This window comes from Piliocolobus tephrosceles, chromosome 14 (genome assembly GCF_002776525.5).
Source record: "Piliocolobus tephrosceles isolate RC106 chromosome 14, ASM277652v3, whole genome shotgun sequence".
Taxonomy (NCBI): domain Eukaryota; kingdom Metazoa; phylum Chordata; class Mammalia; order Primates; family Cercopithecidae; genus Piliocolobus; species Piliocolobus tephrosceles.
The window spans coordinates 6431149-6442105 of record NC_045447.1 but is presented as its reverse complement, the minus strand read 5'-3'; the positions used below and the strand labels follow the sequence as shown (position 1 = coordinate 6442105).

Below are 10957 nucleotides of genomic sequence, written 5' to 3'. Positions count from 1 at the left end.
ATGTCCTGCCCTACCCCCTGTGCCCCTTCCACTTCCCCGAATGGGCCATCACAGCATGGCCATTTCTCCTGGGCAGGGGCCTTAGGTGCCAGTGCACGTGACAGGTCACCTGGAGGTTGCTAAAGATCAGGCTGCTGGACCCCAACCCGGAGCATGTGTAATTCTTTTTTTTTTTGAGATCGGGTCTTGCTCCGTCTCCCAGGCTGGCGTGTAGAGGTGTAGCCTCGACCTCCCATGCTCAAGCGATCTTCCCACTTCAGCCTCCCGAGTAGCTGGGACTACAGTCGCACACCACCATGCCTGGCTAATTTTTTTCGGTATTTTTTGTAGACATGGGGTTTTGCCATGTTGCCCAGGCTGGTCTTGCACTCCTGGGCTCAACTAATCCACCTGTCTTGGCCTCCCAAGTGCTGAGATTACAGGTGTGAGCCACCGCGCCCCACCTGGGGATGTGTATTTCTAATAAGCTCCCACGGTGGCAGTGCTGCAGGTGGGACGCCACGTGGGCAGACACTGTCCTAGAGCCCTCAGCACTAAACCCTCTCCATTCTCTGGCTCTTTTCGGCCAGGGGTTGGGGGAAGGCTGGGTGGTAGCAGAAGCCAGGGAGGACCCACTGGTTCTTCTGAAGGCGTCAGAAGGCGTCATCTCTCTTGACGCTTTGTTCATGGCAAAGAGAACATTGTTCTAGCATGGGCCTGGCCAGGTGAGCTCTGGGCGATGTCACCACCCTCCTCAAGCCCTTTACCAGGTCAACGATCTTCACAGAAACAGGCTATGGCTTTAAAAGTTGGTGCTGAGGCATTGAACAAAGTCGGGAGATGGGGCTGGGATCAAGTCACAGTAATATTTAGGACAAAACCTGGGGCCCACAAGCCGACACCCCAGCGAGTCCTGCTCATGTGCGTCTGGCCGGCTAACCTGGGTGGGTTCCTTTCCCTCTGGCGTGTGCATGTGACTGGTTGAGTAAAAAGAAACTTCTGCATGCTCTTTTTCTCAAAAAGAATCATCCATTTTTCAAGCCATCACAGTGTCTCTGAAATAGAGGATCTGCCAGCACTGCCCTCTCCCCGGCAAGCAGGACACAGGGCAGTACCTGCTCAAAAAGAACCACCCTGTGAACATGGGATGTGCTGGTTTCTGTTTCCTCAAAGGGCCCAGGTCCATTACGGGTTCATGAACTGAATGTGTAGAGTGCTGTAAGAAACAGGAGACAAAGCCTTGTCCAGGGTACAAAAGGTTTATTGCTTATAAAAATAAGTTACCAAACCCAAAACCCCACAAAACACAAGAACCCTGCGTGACGCTAGCCATGAACACAAGGGCGCATTCCAGTAACAGCTCACGGAAACGACAGACAGGCACGGCGGCCGGAGGTCAGCTCACCAGCACTGCCGACACACGGACGAGGAGCATGCTGCACAGCTTCCTTCTACCAGCTTCCAGAAAAGTCTTCTTTGCCTTCAGTCCACTGGCTAGTGGCAATAATTAGTCCCACCGGCCACAGAGGGGGCCTGCTCTTCGAGAGTGGCCTCAGCACATACGGTGCTGTTTTATGAAAGGGAGGAGCGGCTGTACACATCTGGGCAGCGAGGAACCAGCTGAGCCTTCTGTGGGCTTCCTGCGTGTCTGGGAAGGTGCCGGGTGGGGTCTGAGGCTGGGGCCAGCGTGGGGGCTACTGCCGGCAGGTGTCATGGAAGGCTTCGAGGGTTCGGAAATCCCTCCACGTCGGGGGAAGGCCGTCCTGCAGAAACTTCCCGCAGCGCTGGCACGGGGCCTGGAACAGCTTTATGTAACTTCTTAACCAGGTCTAAAAAGAGAAACGAGGAGAGAAGTGAAAGAATGGGATATGGGTGCTCCCAAAGTCCTCCTCCCTATCAAGCCTAATGGCCCAGACAACTTAAGCTGGCTTTGGCCCCAGAAGATGCCCCGTGATTTCACAGGGAGCAGCAGGCGGAACCCACAAGGTCACCTGACTGCTGATGTTCACTTGTGATGCTCGCGTGCCCCTCCCAACTGAGGGGGTTTTGAAAATAGAAACCCCTACTCTCAAAAGCAGGAAGGCCTCCCTGGAGTCCCCGGGAACCACCGAGCAGCCTGGTGTCTGGGGGCCAGCACCCCGCTTTCACTTTCTGGGTCTCGTGTCTTCTCAGTATCCATCCTCTCCTCCTTGCCCATCAAGCACCCCGCTTTCACTTTCTGGGTCTCGTGTCTTCTGAATGTCAGTATCCATCCTCTCCTCCTTGCCCATCACGAAGAGCGGGCTGTGGGTGTGTGCTAAGGAAGCCTTGGAACCGAGGACAATTTCAGATTTCTCCGAGGAGGTCAACGTGCCTTGTAGCTAATCTGATTTCAGAGGTCGTCACTCACTGTCACAGTGTGGCCTGACACACTAGGGGGGTGGGTGGGGACAGCTCTGGTGCCACTAAATAACATCATAAGCAGCAAATCCACACTTGAGTGGTTCAGAGTGCAGAGCTTTCTTGGGTGTCATACATAAGGATGAGCCTCCGTAACTCAATTCTCAAACCCAAGGAGATTCACTACCAAAGAAAAAAATACCCAAACCCCAAACGGAAGGCAAGCAAGTTCTCGCTGTGAAAGGGGCACATGAATCTTGTCATTTCGTGTCCTCCTGAATGATGCCTGTAAGAGAAAACTGTTACTCGAAGAGGTCGGCCGAGCTGATTGATACAAATTCTTCCATCTCCATCTCCACCACAGCTGGCTTCATGGTGACAGGGCATGGCCCATCAGTACTGTGCCCCTTGCCAAAGGCCAGGTGTTTGGGGGTTTTGGCAATAAACACGAGGTCATTCAGTTAAACTACTTATTCTTCCCTAACTAGAAGAAGTTCTGTCTCTGCCACAAATAGGCACATGTCTGTGCCTCAAATCAATCAATGAACAGATTGGTATTAATTAGCTGGTGTGGGCTGAGCACAGTGCTGAGTGCTGTGACAGATGTAAGGGGTTCTTTTTTTTTTTTTTTTTTTTTTTTAAGAGGCCAGACCTCACTCTGACACCCAGCCTGGAGTGCGGTGGTGCAATCCATCGTAGCTCGCTGTAACCTCGAACTCCTGGGCTCAAGCGATCCTCCTGCTTCAGCCTCCTGAGTGGAGTCACTGGGATTCAAATCTTCCCTAAATCCCAAAGTCAGTTACCAAAGGGAGAGGGGGCATTACAACGTGTTAGGCTCAAAAGCAAGTCTTTGCAGCTATCTCTTGCTGAGGATGGTCAGGGGAACCGTTCCCTGGATACACAGAAGGACCACTCCTGAGGAGCTCTGAGCACCTGGTCGTGTTGTGCCCAGTCTGCCACCATCATGAAGCCAATCAACGCACCAGGGATGTGTCTTCTGAGGAATGAACTCCAGGCTCTCTGAGCAGTGGGACCGCTGATGCCCATGTGATGGGATGAACACTGATCTGGCCTTGCTAACCTCTGGAGTCGGTTCTCTAACCGGCAGACTTTCTAGCATGAAGGAAACAGGGAGTCCCGGCAGCGGTGGACGCTGGGCTCTGCCGGCGTGAGAGCACGCGGCCGTGTGAGCATGACAGTGCAACAGCTGGCTACATCTGTCAAGGATGCACGGGACGTGGTGTTAGCCCTGCTTAGGCCAACTGGTGGCCGTGTGATAAATGCTGATCAACTGGCCCTGGGGGTCAGGGAAAGTCCTGACTTGCAGTGTTTGCTGACTTCCGTGGTGTCAACACTCCCACCAAGTTTGGTTTCAAACCAGTAGTGGCTGAAGAACCAGCTCGCAAGACACTGAACAGGCACTGGCAGGAGCCGGCTGCAGCACACCACGGGAATGGCTGCTTTGGGGCTGCTTCCATCTCCAGCTCCAACTCTGAAAATCGAAGGAGTAAACGTCTTGGGGAACTGTGCGATTTGTTAATTCACTGTGACATGCGCTGCGCCAGCCACAGGGCCTGGCCCAGATGAAGAGCTCAATGAAATATCTGTGGACTAAGTCAATGCTGGGAACTATTTTGGAAGATCATTTCTGAAAACACCGCATTTTCAGCAAGTAGAGAAAGCACTAGTGAATGAAGCTAGAAGTGGTTTCTACCAGATCCCTTCCCAGTTTAAAGAAAGTAGCAGTTTTAAACTGGCAGCCCCATCTCCCACTGGGAGGCCCTCAAAGTCTGAAGATGAAACGGCTGCCCTTCAAGCTCCCTGTTTTCACTTGAAGGGAGCCAAGGTTTAAACAGGAGACCTGACTCCTGAAGCCACTTACCATGAAGGATCGGACCACGACGTCCGGCATCTGGGGCAGCTGATAGTGGAGCAGGGCAGTGGTGGCGTGGTCTGTTACCTGAGAGTGCAGGACAAAGACGAGTCAGTGGCCACTCCCAGCCAGCATAGAGAAAACAAGCAGGACAAAGGCACGCCTTCTGTGTGGAAACAGATCTGAGTATCCTGTGGAGGAAAGGGCATCTAAAATAGAATCTCTGTAGAAAAATTCGTTAGCAGAGTTGGGGAGTCAGAGCGGGAGAAGAGGCATGCTGTCGGCAGAAAGGATGCGGGCCTGGAGGCAGGGGGAGTGTGGACGATTCCAGAAACTGAAAGCCTGGTCAGGCTGGAGCACTGGCAGAGGGAGCAGCCAGAGGCCAGTGGGGGCAGATCCCGGAGAGGATCCCAAGCCTCCCTGCTCAGCGAGGCGCGGCACACGCAGGACACAGGCCAAGGAGCACTTCCGCCTGGTACACACACTTCCTCTTCCTCCTGGAACGTTTTTCCCAACAGGGCAACTCTGTTTCCCAACAGGGCAATTCTGTTTCCTTGAATTCTCATTCTGTCACCATTTGTAGCCACACAGGATTCATGATGGGGAGCCTGGCAGTTTCTAAGGCTGTTCTTTTGGGCCTCACCATTGCTAGGAGGGCCCTTCGCAGGAGCTGGGCGCGCCTGGTGTGGTCCCCTCACCAGCTCTCTGAAGGCTGTGGGGCCTATGGTCAGCACCCTAGGGGTCTGCACCTGTTGTCTCCTGACTCCTCAGGAGAAGTTTATCAGCAAGGCCAAGGGCAAGGCTGCTTGAGGTCTACCGAAGGCATCAGGTGACCAGATGGAAAGAGCACAGGGGTTAAGCTCCGGCACCACCCCCTGACCTTGATCCAGCTACTTATCCTCTCTGCGTCTCCATGCCCCTTCTGAGAAGCAAAGGGGCTGGCCTGAGAACCCCGATGGTTCTGAAACTGTATGACACTGTGAATTGTTAATGCCTGCCATCAATCAGCAAATGAGTAGATTATACCTAATTTGATAGTTATGTTCAAAGTAATGGTTTACATGATTGTCCTCATTAGGGATTCTTGACATCGCACATGTCATCATTAAAAACAAAACAAGCCGGGCACGGTGACTCATGCCTGTAATCCCAGACCTTTGGGAGGCTGAGTCGGGGGGATCACTTGAGCCCAGGAGTTCAAGACCAGCCTGGGCAATAGAGCCAGACCCCGCCTCTATAAAAAATACAAAAAATTAGCTGGCTGTGATGCCACACACCTATAGTCCCAGCTACTTAGGAGGCTGAGATGGGAGGATCATTCGAGCCTGGGAAGTTGAGGCTACAGTGAGCTGTGATTATGCCACTGCACTCTAGCCTGGGCGACAGAGACCCTGTCTCAAACAAAACAAAATGAAAAAAACCACACCTAAAACAAAAACCCAAAAAACTCCAGAGAAAGTCTTAGCTTTGAGAACAAGAATGGACACGCGTCTAACTTGTGCAGACGTGTCCATTTTCTAGTTCCCAATGAACACTATGTATGCGGCTGAATCCATGCAGGGGTAGAGCAAGCTGGGCAGGTGGAGACCAGGGTCTGGGCCCTGCACGGCGACATGTGTCCACACCTGCAGCTGGAGAGGCTGCCCCACAAAGTGTGAGGACACCGGCTGTGCAGCCAGGCAAGCCGGGGCCTGGCCCCCGGCCTCTTATGGGGCCTCTCTATAGCCTCAGTTTCCCCCTCCATAAAATGGAGATTGTCTTACATACTGAGTAAGGCTGGTGAGAGAACAGAGTGAGGCCAGTCGTGGGAAGCACTCACTCTCTGGCAATGCCACCAGCCCCACCTGCCTGGTCTCCTCTTCTGCTCTGCCTGGGCCCTGGACTTGCCCTATTTCCCAGTGGACTTTCACGGCCTGCCCGATGGCTGGTGAGCCCCACCAGACAGATGGTCAGCTCCATGGGACAGGAATCATGTCTGCCTGGTTCATACTGCATCCCCAAGGCCTAGGATATCACCCTGCATACAGCAGGTGCCCAATACATATTTGTTGAATAAAGAAGTAAACTTAGAAACGCCCACTCACCAAAGGCCATGTACCATAAACACCTGCACTTTCTCGCAAATACATCAACAGTTCATGTAGCCAACACTGCTGAGAAATTCTTACCCAAGTGGCTTTCAAGATAAATGGTACTTATTCCTTCGAGTGCCAAGACTGCTTTTATTTTAAGCATTTTTGACAGACAGCTTTCTAAAATGAGCAATGCTTTTTTTTTTTTCTTTTAAACAGTAGTAATGATAACTTTGCAAAAGGACTGGTGGTAGGGGGGGGGGGGGGGGGGAATTAACGGCTACAAAACACAGCAAAGCAAACTGGGCTCGAACGGTCCCTGAACTTGAACGCTTGGTTCTTGCCCATCTAGCTCCCTTGCTAAGAAAACCCGTGAAAGTGCCATTTTACGGGCTGACAAGATGTTTTTTGCAACTATACTTGCTATTACAGAAGAACCAAAGTTTTTGGAGAATTCTTTCTTCTCACCCCATTTATTTTTAAAATGTCTCCAGTGTAGCTCCTGTTGGAACAGCCGAGGCAGCTGGGCTGGCTTTGTTTGCTCCGGCCCTGCTGTTCTGTAGCTCCGGTGTGACACCTTCCCGGCGATGGGAACGTCCGTCCCTGCGAAGCCCCTGGGGTGAGACCGCCTCTGTCCATTTCGGCCTTGCAGCCACGTGCAGGCGGAGAGGCTTTGTCTGGCTGCACTTTTGTTTTTTTTTGTTTTCACATTTTTAAACACAAATGACCAACACTTAAAATTTGGGAAACTTCACTTAACCATGGTGCCCAGCTCCTCTTGAAGCATTGGAGGATCTGGGGACTGTCTCACAGGCTACTGTGAAGATTAAACGGGGCCCAGCTTCTCCTCATCTGTGTGTGTGACCCTGGCACTGCCACGTGGCCACCAGCTGCAGCAGCTGAGGGGCGGTGACATGTGCAGTTTGCCTGAGCACCCTAGGGTCTTAGATCCAGCCTGCTCCACTCATCAGGAGACCTGCCTGGCCCCTGTGGCCTTTGGAGTTTACAGCCGCTAACCAAACCAACAAGAGCCTGCACCCCCAAGATTCCCCAAACCCTCCCCAGCCTGCTGTTCCCTGGGCACCTGGCCTGGCTTCCTGATCTTTATTTGAGCTCATCTTCCCTGGCCTGACAGATCTGTGCCCATTTCCTCCTCCCTTCCTCAGCTGACCTCTGGACTTGACCTCCTCTGGCTGAACTTGAGTTCTCCAAGCCAAGTTCCAAGGCAACTTAGTTTTGATAACTGCAAGGTGCTCTCTCCAGGCAAGGCATCATGTGAATTACAGGAACATCTCCAGTGGTCTTCCAGACCTGCACCTCCTCCAGAATTTTTGCTAAATGGCCTTTCACCCAGAGGCCCGAGCCAGAAACCTGGGCCCCGCCCTGTCACCTGTCTTCCCCCTGCCTCATATGTGGTTCCAAGTTATTTATCTCAAATCCTTCTACTTCTTCCCACCTTGCCTGCCTCATCACGGCTCAGAGGGAACATTCTGCAGCAAAGAGGGAAAGAGCGTGGGCTCCATCCATTCCAGCAGCGACGCCTTGGGCGAGGCACTTCATCTTTCTTCGCTGCAGTTTTCCCATCTGGAAAATGGGGATAATGACAAAGAGTGCCTACCACAGGGGATGACTGTGAGGATGAAGTAGTGGGCAGAAGTGTGTGCTGGTCAGAAAACATGAGTGATTGCCATCGTTCAACTAGAAACTCAACTATGTCAATCCCCTAAAACCCTCTTACGGCTTTCCCTGAACTCAGGATGAAATGCGAACTGGGAACGTCGATGTGAAACCCTGCAGTGCCCAGTGTCTGCCTCCTTTCCTCAGGTCCCTCAGCTCCTCAAATGCCCATCTCTGTCCTCCCTGAGTCCTCCCCTTGGCATGGGCCTCTCTCCCTTCCCTCCCCTCCTTCACGTGTTGAGGGAAGCCCCCCAGGCTCTCCCGATGGGGCTTGTCTCCTTGCCTGGCTCTCTTCTCCCACCTCGGTCCTCATATCTGAACTTGGTATTTTTTGCCATGTGTGTTTAGTGTCAATTTCCCTACCTTGAGCCCCTGTCCATCTAGTGCCTGACACAGACGTCCTCAGTACATGTGTGCAGATGGAGAGAAGGGCCCCCATTCTGACTCTCTGCGGGAAGAGTGGCTCAGATGAGGTGGGTGGCGCCAGGGGCCTGGAAGGAGTGGGGACTGCAGGACAGGAGCTAGGACCTGGGCTCTGGTCTGCCTCTAAGGTGCTGGGGCATCCTGGACTTGTCCTCTGCAGTAGAAGTTACCAGCGGTCACTCGTCCTTGAGTGACACAGCCCCGTCAAAACTCAGGATGGGGATGTAATGTGAGGAAGAAATGAGCTTGAGGCAGGCAGAACTACAGCAGGTTTATCCCTCGGCATCCTCCTCCTCTCTCCAGACCAATCTGCCTCCTTGGGATATTCACTGCACGTCTAGAAAATGGGCCATAGTGTTGGCCAGGTCTCCTGATCCCGTTACAGTGGTGGCACAACAAGTTCAAGCTGCGGCCAAGGAACTTTCCCCTTAAGAATGGTGCTGCTTGAAATGTTTGGGGACCAGCGGCGCTGGCACCATCTGGGAGTTGGTTAGAAACCTGCCTTCTTGGGCCCCTCGCTCGCCACAGCATTGGAATCTCCAGGGTGGGGCTCAGACACTAAGTCAACCCCTCCAGGCTATTCCTAGGGACGCTACAATGCGTGAGAATACAAGGCCTGTGAGTGCACAACCCCAATCACCCGGGTCTTGTCAGATTTTCATCTAGGAGCTTGGGGAAGGGTGGAGCATCGGCACTGCCAGCCGACTCCCAGGGGTTCACATGCTGCTGGTTAGGGACTGGGCTTTGAGTGGCAAGGCTGGGGCGTATCCCAGGCCCTACAGGAGAATGGCCCCCAGAGGGCTGGGCATTTGATTCTGGGCCATGAAACAAAGAAATACAAATCGGAAGGACAGTCGGTCTTTCTCATGAATCAAAATGAATGGCACCCCCTGGGTTTCACGATGGGCACTGTGGGGTGCCAGGGTGGAAGGTTTTCACAATGGGTGCCTGTAGAGTGGGGGTTTCCTTATTTCTGAAAAGCGTTTTTTTTTTTAAAAACCCATCAGATATTTTATTAACTTATAGTAGCTATTATTAATAACAGCTTATTATGTGCCAAGCCCTGTGTACCCCTCTCATTTAATTCCCACAGTAACTTGGAGATAGGTGCTTTTCTTTTTCTTTTTTCTTTTGAGACAGGGTATTGCTCTGTCACCTAGGCTGGAGGGCAGTGGCATGATCTTAGTTCAGTGCAGCCTTGACCTCCTGGGCTCAAGCAATCCTCCCACTTCAGCCTCCTGAGTCGCTGGGACCATAGGCTCACGCCACCCTGCCCAGCTAATTTTTTATTTTTGTAGAATCAGGGTCTCGCTATATTGCCCAGGCTGGTCTCGAACTCCTGGCTTAAGTTATTAGCCTGACAAAGTGCTGGGATTACAGGCGTGAGCCACTGCACCTGGCCCACTATTCTTTCTTACATTTGATAGAGGAGGAGTGCGGATATCCAGAAGTTGGGAAGATGCACATAGTGGGTGAGGGTAGCACTGTGGGAGGCCAAACACTGGGAGGCCCAGGCCTCTGCCCACCTCCCACCCACTGACTCCCATCCCTGGCTCTCCCAGTTTGCAGATAAAGGTGCAGGCCCAGGGCTGTGGCCAGCAGCTGCCCACCATCTCCCAGGGCGGGTAAGTCTTTGGGAAGCTAGAGTTCCGACGCCAGGCACAGGTTGGGAGATTCACAAATGCGCCTGCTGTAGCACAGGCTGCTCAAGGGTAGCACGAACTGAATTCACTAGAAAGTGTCCTCTTCAGAGGCGGCGGGAGCCATGCGCCACAGCCCTGCTGGGCGTCTGGCTCACAGGCAAGGCACCTAATTAGTTTTTCCATTGCTGGTCGGCAATCTGGCCAAACTCAGCCTCTTTTTCAAAAGGTCCAGTATAAAGTATTCTCTTCCATTGCCAAGTGGTGGCAGCTTTTTCCAGCACTGATGCAATCACTCGATTTCTTCAATTTCCCACCGCCAATTACCGAAATATTTTAATAGAAGGAAACAAAGCTGATTAACTTGGTATGTTTTCCCTCCTGCCCTCCCCAAGTCCTCCACCGCTGGCTTTCGAATTCCTGTGGAAGGAGAACTTCACCTATGGTGATCTTCCTTCTTGTCAAAGCATTCCATCTTCAACTTTTTTTGTTTTACATTTTTCAACAACAAAGTTGTTTTTTTGCTCAGCATCCAAGATGTGGAAAAAACAGGCCCGGGGCAAAAAAAAAAAACAAAACAAAAAACCTGCTATTAACTAATTTAAATCCACTCTGTGGCAGCCGAGGTTCGGTCCCATTGTGTGGCAAAGCTAATGAGATTCCACGGGGAGATAAAAGCCACCCTCCCTCTTGGCGGAGGCCAGGAAGGGCACTAATGCTCCCAATGAGAGGGAGGCGACTCACCCCAGCAGTGAGTGCCGGTTTGAAAAAAGGCTTGTAAAAAGATCAAAGGGATGCGAGCCCAAGGAAAGGGAGGGAGGAGGAGGCAGGAGGGTAACAATAAGCCAGTAAGACAGGGGCCCTTGAAGCAAGAGGAATGCGGGGATGGGGAGACAGACCTCACAAAGAGGGGC

The 10957-nt window shown here is 52.4% G+C and overlaps 1 protein-coding gene across 1 annotated transcript in view; it reads right to left on the bottom strand.

Moving 5' to 3' along the window:
- Nucleotides 1-1222: 1222 nt before the first annotated feature.
- MED27 (mediator complex subunit 27) overlaps nt 1223-10957 on the bottom strand; it is a 215464-nt gene continuing 205729 nt past the window's right edge. Inside the window, exons 7-8 of the mRNA XM_023216909.1 lie at nt 4241-4318; nt 1223-1808 (exon numbers count right to left, since the gene is read on the bottom strand). Of these exons, the coding sequence (XP_023072677.1) occupies nt 1674-1808; nt 4241-4318 (213 nt within the window). The 3' untranslated portion in view covers nt 1223-1673. The remainder of the gene's footprint in view (nt 1809-4240; nt 4319-10957) is intronic.